Source organism: Abramis brama (assembly GCF_963993115.1).
Source record: "Abramis brama genome assembly, chromosome: 2".
NCBI lineage: Eukaryota > Metazoa > Chordata > Actinopteri > Cypriniformes > Leuciscidae > Abramis > Abramis brama.
In genome coordinates, this window is record NC_139964.1 from 65,992,086 (window position 1) to 66,009,801 (window position 17,716).

Sequence of the window (17,716 nt, forward strand, 5' to 3'; positions counted from 1 at the left end):
TGTATTTTGTCAAGACTTCTATTTGAAAACAAAAATTTTAATTCAGAAGGAGATTTGTGCTAGTAGTGAAGTATTTTTGTCGATCAGCTCAATCCGAACTATTGAAGGTAAAAAGTCTATAAATTACATTTTTTTTTTTAAAATGACCTATCGTTTCGCTAGATAACAACCTCTTCTTCAGCTGTGATCGCAATACAGCCCGTTTAAACACTTCAAAGACTTTTGAAACTGCATTGATTTGGACTTAAAGACGATGGTAACCAATGGAATACATTGTTAGACAAAAAATCCAGAAATGTTTTCCTCAAAAAACATAATTTCTCTCCCACTGAGGAAAGAAAGACATGGATATCTTGGATGGCGTTGGGGTGAGTAAATTATTAGGAAATTTTCATTTTGGGGTGAACTAATCCTTTAAGTTGAATCAATTACAAATTGTATCTATCACAGTTTTGTTTGTATAATTTAATTACATATTTACAATAAATAAAAATATTGGTGTTAGGCTATATCCTACTGTAAGTCAGATATTATAAAACAGCTACTGTTTTTGGGAGCACACTCCAAATATTCGCTCTAAAATTAATAACTGGTTTCATGGGCCGGTCTGGCGAATATTTATTTTTTTTATTTTTTTTGACAAATGCATTATACCGGCACAAAGACCCCGGGGGGGTATTCCAGAAAGCAGGTTATGTGACTGTAGGAAACTTTTTCTTCTTCAAAGCAGAGACCAGGAGATGTTGGGATCGCGTTCAAACAGAAGTTATTCTTTATTGAGAACTTCGTTGTACGTTGCTGCAGTTCTTCCAACAGTCTGAATCTAATACAGTATGCATTGTAGTTATATACATTCCAAGGGGGAGGGATTACATAGAGGCGAAGACTCTGAACAAAGCATGCAAATGAAGTAGGAACACATCCTACTCTGAGAGCGCTACCAGTCCAATTGAATCAGCGTAACTATTCAAATGCTGATACTGGCCAGGAACTCCGGTTCCAAGAGCCATCCCAGAGCCATTAAAGGCAAAAGGTGAAAGTCTCCCCTACAGCTAATCCAATCAACCTAACGATTCAACGTCTGAGCCAGGGGCTCCGAAAGCCATTTGGGCTCCGAAAGATGAGAATCTCAGTGATCTGACTAATTTAAAACACAATAGAGAAGAAAGGACTGGCCGGAGTCTCTAGCTAGAAACTGACCCTACTAAAATCAAAGTCTTAAACCTAAATTAAACATTTAATAAATTTGTAATACAACATTGACATACCCGGGTATGTTTAAGAGTAAGTAAGCGGATAACCTCAACTTTCAGTTCCAAAAACGGAGGTAACATGTTAGTAGTCATAGCAACTCACTCTCTGAACTTAACCTGCTCCGGAGCAGGTTATGTTCCAGGGTTAGTTTGTTTCAGAGAGGTGACGGAGCATGGCGTGCCCTTTTGAAGACGATCCAGTGGATGTGGAAGCACAGATAATACGAAATCTTTTCCGCCGTGAGAGGGTGATACGACCATGTATCGATGAGTTTTCGTATCCAAATGAATATTTGCGGGAGCGTTACCGTTTTTCAAAAGAATCGTTAATCTATTTAACGAAGATTTTGAAACCATACATAGCAAACGTGACACATCGCGGATTAGAGCTTAACACGGAGCACATTTTGTGCATTGCCCTTCGCTTTTTTGCGACGGGGAGTTTTTTGTATACAATAGGTGATGCAGAGCATGTGGGAAAGGCAACTGTGTGTAGGGCTGTTCGTACAGTATGCATTGCACTCAAACGGTTCCTACACACTTTTGTGCAGTTCCCTGGCCATAAACCACTGAGGGTCATTAAAGAGGAATTCCACAGAGTGGCGGGTTTGTCCATTCTATGATATTCTATGACAGACCATTTTAGTTACATAGCACTACTTAATCTATCCATACTGTATACAGTCACAATAATTTTAAATGTTTCTAATTATATAACTTTCAATTTCAGGGTTCCCAAATGTGATTGGGTGCATTGATGGAACCCACCTTCACCTGCATTAAAGCTCCTTCGGTCAATGAAGGAGACTATGTTAATAGGATGTCAATCCATAGCATCAATGTGCAGGTGACAATAGATTTCTTGGGTGCTAAATGTTTGGGTGTTTAAACCATTAAATCACCCTCATTATTGGTCCCCACTAATATGTGATGTAACCCACCTCATCACTAATGTTGAAGCCAAATGGCCAGGGTCTGTACATGATGCCAGAATGTTTAGGGAGTCATCATAACTCCTCACAGGTGTTTTGGAACCGACATACCCAGAGTAAGCAAGTTTGGGGTTAACCAACCAAGAGTTCAAGGTTTATCTGATGGTAAGTTAACCTTGCTTTCTGGAATACACCCCAGATCCATCAATTAAGCAAAACAAAAATATTGGGTCACTGATTTTTTTATGGGCTGTCAGACAAAAATAAATAAATTATGAGATGTATAATCGGCCCAAAAAGCATGTCAGTTTCCAAGATGACCAGTCCACTCCTTCCATAGTATTTTCTTTACTGTGGAAGTCAATGGGGTCCATCAACTGTCTGGTACCAACGTTCTTCAAAAATGATTAATTCTTCAAAAAAAATATTATTCTTTTGTGTTCAACAGAAGAGATAAACTCTTACAGGTTTGTAAGTAAGTTTACTGAGTAAATGATTTCATCAAAACATTTTCATTTTTGGGTGAACTATCCCTTTAACCGACATCTTCAGTTTATGGTTCTGTCAGTAAACCATAGATATCATATAAAGGCTAGATGTCTTAAGGCGGAGTCACTTCCGGCATCACCGGCGGCCATCTTACCACAGGGAAGCTGTGAATTAAGGTGAGTGATCAGCACGCACACAAATCCTCTTATCTCGCTGAAATCTTGACGGATTTACAAACGGTTTGGTTTCTTACAAACGTTATTAACGTGGCTATAATTCCGAATGCTTGAACATATATGTTATAATTATTCATATGTATGCAGTATCATAACTCCATCTCTGACGTTTATAACAAACCAAACCGTTTGAAAATCGGTAGAAAATTGAGCAAGTTATGGTTATTTAAAAGTACATGCACCATGTTACGAGTGAGCGAGCACCCTGTGGTAAGATGGCCGCCGTGTACAGACTTTGACCTCCATTGGCAAGCAGCGCGCACGAGACATCTAGCCTTTATTATATGATATCTATGCAGTAAACCGCCAACTCTCTGATCACAAACAGGAAATTATTTCTGTTTCCCCGAGACAGAACCACTTCAACCACAGCCACAGTACCGGAAGTGAGGGGGTGAAACATTCATAATTGCTCTATAGCCTATACACTTAATCTTCATATGGATTTTGATCAGATCTATGTCCACAATATTTAACAACAATACTTCTAAATAAAAGCACTTTTCCGTTATACGATATCATGATGTTGAGCAAAATTTTAAAACAGCCTATCATGCTTAATGCTTAATGAATGGAAACAAACGCAGTAGTTTATACTTAAAGGATATAGGATACAACTATACACCATTATTATTTCAAATAATATTAATAAATGTGTAACATGTTGTAAAGTGTTTCCCATTTGAATGTATAATTGATCGTATTATTTCTTTCATGTTCATGATGGTAAAAATAACTTAAACAGCGAGTATGTGACGTATTTAATGGCAAATAAAAATAACCATTTAATACAACGCCAGAACAAGTGAAACCTGACTCTGTATTGTTGAAATGTATTTAAATGGCTCATAATAAAAAGAAAAAGATGCAAACAACAAAAAAATGTTGATAAAACTGTTGACTCTTAACATGCCATTTCTGCAAAAAGACCATCCACCCACCCACCCTCCGAAGATCAAACGAAATGAATACTGTGGTTCTGCTGATTCTTGCAAAACAGGAAATTCGTTCTGTTTCCTCCAGTTGAATGTGAAAAAGTTTCTGCAACATTTGCTGTGTTCAGAAGAGCAATGAGCTGCCAATACAATCTCTTGTTTTTATTCCTCTGTGGCTTCGCTGCACTCTCTGGTAGGTTCTGACTTCATTTTGTATAGATATGTTAATAGACTAAAGTGGAGAAGCTGTTTTTCCTATTATTTTGTAAATATATTTTATAGTTGAGATCAAAAGTTGCGATCAAAGGATATTAAGAATAGTAATCCATATTAACATTTGTTTTCATGTATACTGCATTATTTTATACCAACTCAATATTATAAATCATATTAGAACATCTAAATTGTCAGAAAAAAATATAGTTAAGGCCATTTTTTAAGTGTCAGATCAAGAAAAATATGTCCTTAAAGCAACACATGTACTTTTATAGTGACCACTTGAACAAATGCACTTCTGCTGTAATTTTTACTGACACTTTTTAATGCAAATCTATGACGTTTACACGCAAACTGCTGCAATGAGTGTTTGTTCGTGTCGGTCTTTAATAAAAGACACACAGAAAGTCGAACATTTAGATATGTAGTCAAATTTAAGTGTTACAATAAAGGTTCTTTATTGCCATTTGTTTCTCTGAAGAACATTTAAACAACAATGGAATCTTTCCATTTCACCAAAAGTTCTTTGAAGTGGAAAATTTTCTTTAGATTATTAAAATGTTCTTCGAAATAAGAAAGAAATGGTTCTTTTTAGACCTTATGACTGAAATGTTCTTTGGAGACCAAAAATGTTTTTCTATCGCTGTTGAAACTCCCTTTACTTTAATTGTTCAGCACAAAGTCTGTATTTCAGGAACTATTTTGTGTCTTGTTTTATCAAGCACTGATTTGTTGGTTTCAAACATCTAGTTCAAAAATTATTAAATTACAGTCTTAAATTATAATCATTTGTGAAGTTTCAGTATCATATTATTTTTTGTCATTATATAACAAAGGCAGATTTTAACTCAGAATGGTTTCTTTATAGTTATATAAATGTCAGGTCAGGGCATATGTGTTGTAACTTTACACAAATTTAAGTTCTGTTGGCCATAACAATGGTTTGGTGTTTTTAAGTTACCTTTTACATTTCAGCTGTTTTTATAATAATTTTACTGTTTAAGTTCTGATTTAATAGGCTGTTTTACGCAAATTATTTTTTTATGGCTGGAATATAATATTGAACTGTGTTGTCTAAGGTTAGTGTCTGAACCGAATTTGACTTTAAAAAGAAACCCACTCTGAGAATTATTCATTCTCTGTTTTTATGCTTTTTCCTCATAGTGAACCAAACATGAGCAGTTGAACCCTGTTGAGTTTTATTAAATACTAATATGAATTTATTTATTATAGTCTCAACAGAGACATGTGGAAAAGATCTACTAGAGGGAACGTCCTGCATCATTAAGCTGACAACAAAAAACAATGAGAAACCTTTTGAGATTAGATGGGTCCATGACACACACGGCACCATTCTTCGCTGGAAAGGTGGGACTATCAGAGGAGAACCTGAAGGTGTATCTATGGAAGAAGATGGATCATTGAGATTTTTAAGTGTTAGTCTGAAGGACACGGGCAAATATACATTCAGTGCATTTAGTGATGCTGGTGCAGAGCTTGGTAGAGGAGATGTGGAAATTAAAGTATATGGTAAGATGACAAATATTTCTACCCTTCCAACACAATAATAATAACAAAATCAGACTGTATATTTCTATAGTTGTTACAGTATTAGGAAATAACCACCATGTTTCTGTTACAGAAAAGGCCCCTAAACCTGCTGTGAAGATCATCTGCACAAAAGATGGGAATGCGACTCTCATCTGTGACATCGGAGAAAGAGAAGATCTGACTCTATCCTGGTATAAAGAAGACAAAATGATCCAGAATGAAAAAAACCCTAAAGTGTTCTTGTCATCTACTCAAGTCCAGGAGAATAAACCGTACTCATGCGAGGCACACAATCCTGTCAGCAAAGGCAAAAGTGAGAGTGTTACAGTATCATGTAAGTTATTTTTGCTTTTTATTCTTGAAATTGTTAAAAATGCTCTTGTGTTTTCTTTAAGGAAACATATCTACTGTAAATCTAGAAAGGAGACGTACGTCGTGGTGATCGACGAATAGGAATCTCGCTAGAGAGACCAATCTACTTCGAGTGAAACTAAACGAGCCAATGCATATTGGCGTGCAATCATTTGCATCAGCTGTGCAGCCTCGCAGCGCGGGTATTTAACAAGCAGCTGCTGCGATTGCACTTCAGTTTTTTGCTGAGGAGCCGAGCCGGTGAGCTGGCTTCCCCGGCAGGTCGCAGCAGATGTGGCGACGTGACGTACATCTCCATTCCCTCCCTCAGGGAACGAAAGATACCATATGTAACCGAGACGTTCCCTATCGTCTGGTCACTACGACGTACATTGTGGTGATCGATGAATAGGAATCCCTACCAAAGTGCCACAGCTGCTGCACCCCATCCAGCGCCTCCACTGTGTAAGCCTCCACAACTTCTTGCCTGGAAGGACGATAGGAGAGGGCTTACACCGAGAGCATCTGTCACTGTTGTTCCGTGATAACCCATACATTGAGATTATCGGATAACACTGGGAAAGCGTGCCCGATCTGAGGGAGGGGAACGCTGCGGGAGCCACATTCTTAAGGAGAGTTATGTGGGAATACACATATGGACTAACCCCAGGGTTGTACTGCATATGAATAGTGGGTGACTTAGCCCAAAGGAAAGACACAAACTTCCATTTAGGAGCAGCCGCGGAGAATATACACACATGGGATCCCCGTAGGGTCAATCATATGGGACCCAGGCTAGACCCTGTTCTCAAGGATTCAGCGGAAAAAGGCCTGACACCGGACGCTCCACCATGTCCAGGCCGAGGGTGTTGGAGGACTCAACAGGTTTGACTCTGGAGCAATAAGGATGCACAGTAGGGTGCAGTAAGCCAAAAGAGCCGGTACTCACAGTGCTTCTACCCGTTTTGGGTGAGAACACGGGAGGACTATAGTATCTAGCGAACATGTTAGGTGTCACCCAGCCCGCAGCTCTACAGATATCTGTTAGCGAGGAGCCACGTGCCAGCGCCCAGGAGGATGCAATGCCTCCTGGCTTTTTTTTGCAGGGGATGACACCCTTGGCGATGAGTAGACTGAGGGGCGGCCCACGAGGCACTCTGGTGGTACGTCCGGGGCAGCGCTTCAGTCTGCTGCTGACTGCGGAGAACTGCTGGGCCAATTCTCAACAGTGTCGCCGAAAAGGCCACCTCGTGAGATGGGAGCATCGAGAAAGCGTACTTTGACGACCTCTCGCATCTCTGCAAGGACAGCCAGGGGCGCTTCTGGACCCAACTCCGGCTCAGAACTACCCTTGTGCAATAAGAGTGCCTTGGCCTCGCATGCAGGGCAGAGGTGGCTCATCAGAGGCACAGCCACCCCACCATCGAGGGTAGCGAAAGAGGTGAAAACTTATGCAGAATTTGGCACTTTTGGCGTTCCATATTTTGGCACCAATATAGCTCCATACTGCTAAGTTTTCAATGCACATCCGAGAAAGACCCGGGAAAGCATGGCTGTCAGTTCTGAATCTGATTCAGCATAAGCACACACACTATTACAGTGGGAACTCAGCATCACCCTCATTTCCAGAACGAAACAGGCCCTCTCTCCAATTCAGCAATCGACAACTGCCCTCAGCTGGAGCCCTGAATGAAACACTAGGTTCCTCCAATTTTGAAGGACCAGCAATCCCATCCAGAAGCTGCACAACTTGTGATGCGCTAGAGAAGGAGGAGCCCAAGGGAGTTGGTTCCCCGAAGGAGAAGCCCTCAGCTCTCAGATCACCCAAGCTATTCTACTGAAGTAGACCTCTCCTGGTGGCCACCAGAGAGGGCGCTACAACGGAGAATAGACAAGGAGACCGTGCACCTAGAGTGCCGAGCGAGCGCTGGGTTGCCATGACATCCCGCGCTGCAGCTCGACGGCACACGACACGCTGAGGAGCGAGAGACCCGTCGGGTTTTGCACGACGGAAGCTCTCGCCGATCTCCACGGTCTCCCAGAGTGTCGAGCAGACCTGCAGCTGTGCTTATACACACAAGCAGAGGCTGGCCAGCAGCAGAGGGGACTCATGCTTTCCGGAGAAAGAAGAGTTGACTGGCGTGCCGACATGGTCATGTTCCCGTGCGAAAACATGAAACACCCACAAACACAGTCTCACATGTTTCCCAGGCATGCGAGACAGTGATCGTGGCCGTCAGTGAGGACAGGAAACGACCGCAACCAGAAACACACGGGTGGAATGTCATCTTTAGAAAGATGCAACTCACACCCATGTAAGCTCTTTCAGGGGAATACTCTCCTTGGTACTGAAGCACGCAGGGGAACGGTTGCAGCGGACACAGACAGGAAATATGCAACCTGTCGTGCGCTGTCTCTCTGCACGGCGGTCTTACCAGCCGTAAGAACCACCGTTACCAGCTGTGAAAACAGTTTTTTTTTTTTTTTTTTTGGGGCTCAGTAACACAAAAACAAAAGAGAGAGAAAAAGAAAGTCGACCCCTCTGCTGCGCTGTATTGCCCGCACCAGACACGAGAGATCATCTTGAAGAGCTTGCTCATTGTTTGATAACTCAGTAGATTAAACAGCATCGAAACGCTCGGCTCTGAAGCAAAAAGCTGAAGTGCAATCACACCAGCTGCTCGTTAAATACCCGCGCTGCGAGGCTGCACAGCTGATGCAAATGATTGCACGCCAATATGCATTGGCTTGTTTAGTTTCACTCGAAGTAGATTGGTCTCTCTAGCGAGATTCCTATTCGTCAATCACCACGATGTACGTCGTAGTGACCGGACAATAGGGAACATAATATTCCTGTTTTTGCTGCTGACATACAATCGTGAATCTATGACAGTAAAACAACAATATTTTTCACATTGACTCTGCAAAATGGTGTTAAACTGTTGTTGTACATTTTTCCCTAAACCTAACTAAGTCCTATCTCATCTGACCGAAGTCTACCGGGGACATCTCCAATCGATGCTCTCCCTGCGCTGTCTCCAATCGATGCTTAATAAATACCTGGGCCATCTCCAATCGACGATCCCTAACGTCTCCAATCGATGCTTAATATATAGTCTACCTAACTAACTTGCTTCCCTAAATAGCTTTCTTCCTGCGCAGGAATAATTGACAAACAAACCTTAGCAAATGTCCTTTAAATGCTTTAATCACGGCCGGGGGATCTCTCGAGCAGTTCTCAGAGAATCTCCCTCAAGAAAAAGCAAGGCTGGAGGATCCATTGAGAATCCCACCAGCTAAAAGAATACAACCGGTTTTATAGAATAAGTAGGTATGGCAAAAATGTCATGCTGCATTACATAATTTCCCCACAATTTGATTGGTTTTCATAGACAAACCCTTCTGTTACCAGGTAAAGCAAACTTAGTTTTAATGATTACTTCATTGTTAATCACAAGGTTAAAATTTAGTCATCTGTCTAGTTTCAATTCCAATATTTGTTATTTATACACTCACACAACCAAAGTAAAAGGGGTATGGCAACACAACATACAACATTCAAAAACACAGGACAGAATGTTTTAGTACATTGTGTTTCAAAGTGTTATCATGTTAGGCCTGAAAAAGAAAGTAAGGTTAGATGTTAGAGACATGGTTAGTTTAATATACAGTTTACTGTTTTACCTATTAAAAATCTATCACACTGTGAACTTACTGAAGATAAGTCAAAAGTTTAGAAACACTTATCTATTCATTGTAAAAAAGTATTGCAATTAGTTATCATAACTTAAAATGTATCATTGAAATAACTTCCCTAGATTGAACTTGTTGAGATAACTCAAATATCCAAGTTGTCACTTAATACAGTTTCAAATTTAAAGCTGAATATAACTTAAAATTGCGGCACTACAAACACTTAAAATTTAAACAATTAATTATTTTCTTTACAGACTTCTTTATGTACTGAAATGTACACTTTTGGTACCAATATGTAACTATGAGGTACTATTATGCACTCTTTAGGCAAGGACTTTTGAAAGTGTACCGCCCAAGTGACAGCTTTTGTACCTTTTTTCTGAGAATGTATGTATTATAATTATAGCATTATTTTGGACCAGCTTTAGTTTGTTTATTAAGCGTGCAGGGCAACCACATAGGCTTAAATTAATCTTGTGAACCTAATGAGGCTTAGAGATCAATGAACGCCTCAGGGTCATCCGTAGGACCCATCTTCATTAGAGGCATGTGAGGGGACAGGGCATGGGTAGATGGAGTCCCCGCAGCCTGAACCTCCTGGTCCCGCGAGTGAGTGGATGACCTCAGCAAATGGCGGAACTGACGGGATTTGCACAATAGCGGCGGTGCTCTTCTTCCTTCCCGGGTTTCTGCCAATCAAGTGGCAGGAATTGGGTCAATGAATTGACTTGGAGAGAGCAGAGGAACATTACACAATTCATATCTACTGTAGTAGACGGTTGCATAGTTATAATTTTCTCCCTGATATTATCAATCTTATAAGTGAAGAAGTTCATAAAGTCATTACTGCTGTGCTGCTTGGAAACTTCTGGGCTTTAAGCTGTTTAGCCACTGTTCCAAATAAATACCTAGGGTTTTGTTTATTCTCTTCTAATAGGGTTGAAAAATAAGCAGATCTAGCAGCTTTTAAGGCCTCTCTGTATGCAATCGAGCTCTCTTTTCATGAAATGCGAAATACCTCTAGTTTTGTTTTCTTCCAGTTTTGCTCCATTTTTCTGGCTGCTCTCTTAAGGGCCCGAGTGTGCTCGTTTTACCACGGTGTTGGACTATTTTCTTTAATCTTCTTTAAGTGCAACGGAGCAACTGTGTCTAAAGTGCTGGAAAAGAGAGTTAAAAGTTTAATTCGCAATATTGAGTTCTTCTAAGCTATCTGGGATGCTGAGATAATGAAACTGATCAGGAAGATTATTAATAAAGCAATCTTTACTGGCAGAAGTGATAGGTCTAACATATTTGTAACACGGAGTCGGCTTTGCAGCCTTGGCTAAATGAAGTTTACACGAGACTAGATAATGATCTGAGTGATGGGATTTATCTGACCTTGGTGACGTGAGACAGCTAGCAGACGGTCGGTTTAGCCAGTCTGTCTGCTTCCTGACCTGAGCCCCAGATTGTCATGTTTGAGCTCTAAGACTATGTGTCATATTACTAGAGAGCAGCACCATCCCAGGAGGGATGAATACCATCTCTTTTCAACAGGTCAGGTCTGCCCCAAAAACTTTTCCAATTGTCTATGAATTCTATATTATTTTGCGGACACCACTTAGACAACCAGCCATTGAGTGAGGACAATCTACTAAGTATATCATCACTCCTGCGAACAGGAAGGGGGCCAGAGCAAATTACAGTGCCTGACATCGTTCACACACCTCTTTAACATTAATTTTGGTGATCTTCGACTGGCGGAGTCGAACATCACTTGTGCCGACGTGAATAATAATCTTAGAGAATTTACGATTAGCATTAGCCAGCACTTTTTAATTTGCTTTGATGTCAGGCGCTCTGGCTCCCGGCAAACATGTGACTATGGTGGCTGGTGTCTCTATTTTCATGTTCCGTGTAATAGAATCGCCAATAACTAGGGCACATTCAACAGGATTCACAGTGGGTGTTTCACTGAGAGGGGAGCTAAGGGTTGGTAGGGAGAGAAGTATTTGCTTCTCTACACACATCTGTTTTAAAGGTGAACTAAGTAACTTTTTTACCTTAACCGAACAGCTACGGAGTCATTGGAATAGTTATATGACTTTTTTCGGGTTGAATGGTGGTCGTCTCTAAGAGATAATGACATTTATGCGTGGTTTGTGAAAATACCAAAAAAAATTGTCACTGAAATAAGGCCATGAAACCCATACTGATTATTTCTTCACAAGACTTTTGAAAATTCACGTAGCCTAGAATATTTGCTTCAAAACTATGTGAAAATCATCCTGACTGCTCATTTAGATAAGACGATATATTGATTTAAAATTTGTAACACGTGTTTTCTGTAAGAAATCTTCATGCGAAGAGGCGTGATCACATCATTAATATGTATGGATTTCACACCTGAGAAAGACAAAGACCCTCCCTAATGGCCCTATTATGAGCTATCAGGCCCTATCATTCTGAGCAACCTTGCACAAAGGATGAGGAGAATTAAAAAAGAATGGCTTTTAGATTGTTTGGATTTATTTACAACACAACATAATCCAAAGATACACAACAAATGACAAAAAAGCACATTATTGAAAACAGTGATCCAAAGACAGAAACCTTTGTGCCATTCCTAAAAACATTGTACATACCTTTCATTTCCAAGGTGTTTGATTTTCACTTTACCATGTTCATGTACAGAGACTTGTGTGAATGTTGAAGTCAGCAGGACTCGGTTGCATCTGGGTCCTGTAAAAAAAAAAAAAAAAAAAAAAAACCTGTGAACATACTGATATCAAGAGAAACTATAGGGCTGCACGATTTTGGAAATAGATTTTAGATTTTTCTGGTTAAAATTGCTTTTTAAAATTCACAGAATACACACACAAATGTTTCCAACTATGTATAATGATGCTGCATAAAATAATAATAACAATAGCCTATATCAGCCTATAAATCTTCCAAAAGATTTCAGTAACATCTACGTTAGAGAAAAATATATTGATTATCATATGTTACTTCAAATGTTTCCATTCGTTATGATGATATGAAATGAGATTAGAGTAAAACATGAAGTCTTTGTTTGGTGTGTTTTGCTTTTCAAACCCACAGCGCGCTCCAAAATATGATACATTCAAACGGAGAGTGTGCTCCAAAATATGATACATTCAAACAGAGAGCGCGCTCCAAAATATGAAACATTATGGTTACCATATTATACATATCTACGTTTGACCAGATATCCACAAACACAGTAAACACGGGTCTACATATTATAATATTCACCTTATATCTAGCAACAGTTCAACTGCAATGTGAAGTTTATGCAACAATAACATAAACTAATAATTACCTTACCTTACATCTTTCTTGTCTTCAAATCGCATTCTTCTTCTTCTGAGGTAAATCCAATGTAAGCTCACTGCGTGTCTTCCCAACTCGACGAAAAGCTGTGAAGTTTTTTGGTGCTTTGTTTTTGAGGTAACGAGCGCATTCGCATTCCATGTGGACGATTTGCATGTGAATCTCTTTTGCGCGCGTGGGCGTGGTCGAATTAAAAATAATGAGCAAGCGTTTGAGAAGCTGGACATCTTGTTGGTTTTATACAGATTACGTAAACAGAGAATATTTGTTTTCAGTTTGAATCCGATCATTTAAAAGTACACACTTAAATGTTTATAGACATATGGCTCATAAATGTGTGACAAGTATTCGCTGAGTTTTGTTTCAGTTTATAGACGTGCTCAAGAAAAAAAAGTTCACCGCGACGAAGAGGCAGAAAGCACACCCTGTTTATTTTCTTTATTTTACAATAGCACAATGTTTTGATTTGATTGTAAGTGGACACATACAAAAGTAGAAATATCACAGATTCTTTTTTCATATTTCTTTTTTTCTGTATGACCATAAATGACGGAGTAATTTAAGTTTATTGTGCTACTACGTGAAGAAAATCCAGCAAAACGCGGGGGCGCGTTTGCCGACCTCAGAGGGTTAAAGAATGTCCCATCTGCTTTGATGTCGTTGATCTATTAGCCTTTGGTATCTGAGAGTCGCCAAAGAGTTTTTCGACAGTGTTGTCAAATATCTATTCCGAAGCTGTAGGGGGAGCTCTATAGAGAAACCTGCGAGCAAAAAGCGAGAATATTCCCGAAAATGCATAGCCCTGCTTTAAAGTATTCTCCATGTGTGTGTCTTGGAAACCGACCCAGATAGAAGACCTGGATTTGGCCAGATTATGTAGCCTACTGCCATGAATATGCACTTCTTCCAAATAGACTTGTTTTTCTCTTTGTCTTGCATTTTATATGATGTAATGTATATTCTTATTGGTTGGTTGTTACACCATCCCAGGACCATGTACAAAAGTTAAGTACAGAAGTAAAAGCTGAGGATGTTTTGTGAACGGATTGGCTTCATGTTCATGACTCTCTTTCCAGGCATGCAAACTCTTTTCAGTGAGTAAAAAAAAGGAAAAAGACTGAGAATGAGGCACAGGAAAAAATAAATAGAGATAAAATAATCTAACAATACTTTATTTTTTACATTCTAGGTGTGGTTTCTAAAACTTTTTTTTAAACGTAGTATTGCAAAATTACCTAATTGCAACCAAAATACAACGTTGTGAAAATGTTTTGTTTGCTGGGTAGATATTCTCGTGATACCATGTCGCATTAAAATACCAAGCATTCATTCAGTCAAACTCACGGATAATGATTATTTGTAGTGCAAGCTTATAATTACCGATAGAAATGATTTGTTTCAGTCTTTTTGAATGGAAGTTCCCCAAACGGGAAGTGTTGCACATAATTCAAAACACAGTACGCTCGTCAGGAAAAAGGTGGATACTCTGTCCTACACCGACTCACACCCAGGCACGGATTTTGGAAAGCAGAGGCCCCTGGGCACAAAATCTTGGAGCCCCAAGATGAATGAAATGATAAAATTGATAAGCCTAGAACGCGTATCTGGTCATAAAAATGAACAGTCAACATTAATACAACAACGTTACAAGATTTAGAAAGCAACACATCATACGGGGACAGAGGGGTGGTGAAAATCAGAAAAATTATTTATTTAGGTGGGTCGGTGGACGCAGATTCGGAAGGCTTCTGCGCCGATCTGGGCATCTATAATAATAATCAGGGTTTTTACTAAACGGAAAAAGTAATAGATTGGCCTAGATTTTGAGGCTGTCAAACTGGTAATGTGCGTTAACCTATCCGTCACCGCCGGGTCTCTGCCGCCTTCAGCGGCTTCCGAAGCACCTGCTTTGGTTCTGGTCTCGAGCGGAGTTGGAGACTGTGGTGGTGGGGGGGCACTTAAACAGGTGTCTGTCACTCCAGCTGGGCTGGGGTTCTCTGTCTTGTCGTGCTGGTGCTGATGCTCAGGTTCATCTGAAATAGCAAGGCTGGATGTTGTGCTAAACTCCTCTTTGCTAGCATCACCGCAGGCGCAGGCGCCGCCAGGCTCTTTATCTGGTTGGAATATTAGTCCTTATTAAATCCTCTCTGCTATCCTTCTCCCTTTTAGCTTTCCATTTTGTGGCTCCACTGCTCCACCATTTTTTATCCATGTTGTTTGTTTTTTCGATGTCCTCAACTCTCTTTTTTTCACACTATCTTCTACCGCCTGTCTTGCCGCTATCAACAGTTTCCGCAGTAATCTGACTCATTGTCATCATCAGACACAGCCAACACAGCCAAAAAACTGATCATGATACTCTTTTGTGTGAAAATAAATTATTGTTAAAGCGTAACTCTCGCCAAAATTGAAACCTAGGCTCTTTTTGTTTATCTACCATCGCTTAGAGCACCTTTCATTATTGCATATGCGAGTTTCCCTTTCAGGCGCAACATTTATGGCAGAGGAGATTATTTAAATGAATCACACAAGGTGATTTACTGGTAGATTGTATTGGTCATTATGGAAATAATCTATGTTCTTTCGTTTGCACGTCGTCAGTAGATCACGCGCTAAACTTTACACACTCATCGGCGCTGTTTTGGGATTGCGCTCTCATGCTAATTTGCCCTGTTTAGTAAATCTGCCCCTATAAGAACTAATAACCATTATCATAGTATTACACTGAATTGTACTCAGTCAGGAGAGACTGAAGAGTTTCTGTATTGACCTTATTTTTATTTTCTAATTTCATTTACCATCAAGCAAGGGCTATATATACAGTGCAATGCATAAGTGAATACACCCATGCTAAAGTTGACTAAAAAGAGGAATAAAAAATCATATTTTGGAAATTGAACTTAATGCCTTAAATAAAAAAATTAGGAAAAATCCAACCTTTAAGGACACCAATTTTCTTTGTGAATGAATAAAGTATCGTAAATAAATAAATGTTCTTCCTTAAAATACATGGTGCATAAGTGAGTACACCCCTATGTTAAATTCCCATAGAGGCAGGCAGATTTTTATTTTTAAGTATTTAAAAAAAAAAAAAAATAGGATACTATGCATCCTGATAAAGTTCCATTGGCCTTTGGAATTAAAATAGCCCCACATCATCACATAGCCTTCACCATACCTAGAGATTGGCATGGGGTACTTTCCATAAGATCATCTCTCAATGCAAATCAAACCAGCTATTAGGCTAACTGAAATAAAACCATGCCAATCTCTAGGTATGGTGAATGCTATGTGATGATGTGGGGCTATTTTAATTCCAAAGGCCAAGGGAACTTTATCAGGATGCATAGTATCCTAAAACAAAATAAATAAAAATACTTAAAAATAAAAATCTGCCTGCCTCTATGGGAATTTAACATAGGGGTGTACTCACTTATGCACCATGTATTTTAAGGAAGAACATTTATTTATTTACGATACATTATTCATTCACAAAGAAAATTGGTGTCCTTAAAGGTTGGATTTTTCCTAATTTTTTAAATTAAGGCATTAAGTTCAATTTCCAAAATATGATTTTTTATTCCTCTTTTTAGTCAACTTTAGCATGGGTGTATTCACTTATGCATTGCACTGTATATATTCACTTCCTTAAAATTACCCAGCTAGACTAGACTTTCTTGTTGAATGTTGACTAACATAATCTCTCATATTTTGATTAGGTAAAGAGGAGAAGAAAGCAGTGGGTGATGAAGTTTCTTTTCAACTAGACATTGTTCCTCCTTCTGTCACCAACATCACATGGAAACACATAAACAGTGTTAGAACTGTTAAGGTGATTGAATGGGAAGACGGAGAAACTACAATCCCGAATCCGAGATTCAAAGGCATCACGACTCTTGATACAGCGACCGGACAAATCACGATTACTAAACTAACAGTCGAACATAGTGGAGTTTATACCATTGACATCAGCGGTAAAGAGCAGGAACAAAGATTCACATTGACTGTTATGGGTGAGTGAATATTGATTAATATTAATATTATAAATGCATCATATTATTATTATTATGGTTGTTTTTAACTTAGCCTAACATACAGAAAAAACAAAACAAAAAAAAAAAAACAATGTAATTGTACAATAATGGCATCAGATTGTAATACCATGATACTTTGATAAATACCGTGGTATTTACATGGTACTCCAAGATACTTTCAAGATTACCACATGTCCAAAAAAACATTGTAGTATTATAGTACTTTTTCTGTAAGTTATGGTTTTTAACAACTGGATTTTACCCTCTAATACCATCATTGTACTATGGTACTGTCACATTATACTTTTTGCAATGCTAGTGTAGTTGTGTTTGATTTCATTGTGTTTCTTTATAGACTGAATGTTCATATTTGTTTTCTTTCACAGAACGGGTCCCCAAACCTGTGATTAAAATAGAGCCGACTGATAACCCTGGTGTTGTGTATTTGAGATGCGCGTATAATGAAACAATCATCTGGAAGAATTCTACTGGAGAAACACTGAAGGGTTCGACAATCACCCCGAAAGGAGAGTCCATTACAGTAAAAAAAATTGGAAATCCAGAAATCTTCTACACCTGTACACTCCAGAACACAGTGAGTGAGGAGACCAGTGATCCGGTGTATGAGAGAGATCTGTTTAAAGGTGAGACGCTGGAGGGATATCAACCACATAAATCTGAAAG

The 17,716-nt window shown here is 39.3% G+C and overlaps 1 protein-coding gene across 3 annotated transcripts in view; it reads left to right on the forward strand.

The window, feature by feature from the left end:
- The first annotated feature begins 3,890 nt into the window (after window positions 1-3,890).
- Window positions 3,891-17,716, forward strand: part of LOC311075142 (cell adhesion molecule CEACAM5-like) — an 89,039-nt gene continuing 75,213 nt past the window's right edge. For 2 of the 3 annotated variants that reach the window (XM_084102318.1, XM_084102320.1), the window contains exons 1-4: window positions 3,891-4,038; window positions 5,295-5,591; window positions 5,704-5,946; window positions 16,718-17,011. In XM_084102318.1, coding sequence (XP_083958444.1) covers window positions 3,981-4,038; window positions 5,295-5,591; window positions 5,704-5,946; window positions 16,718-17,011 — 892 coding nt within the window. In that variant the 5' untranslated portion in view covers window positions 3,891-3,980. Of the gene's footprint in view, window positions 4,039-5,294; window positions 5,592-5,703; window positions 5,947-16,717; window positions 17,012-17,418; window positions 17,677-17,716 lie in introns of all 3 variants that reach the window. The other variant, XM_084102319.1, reaches the window with a different exon arrangement.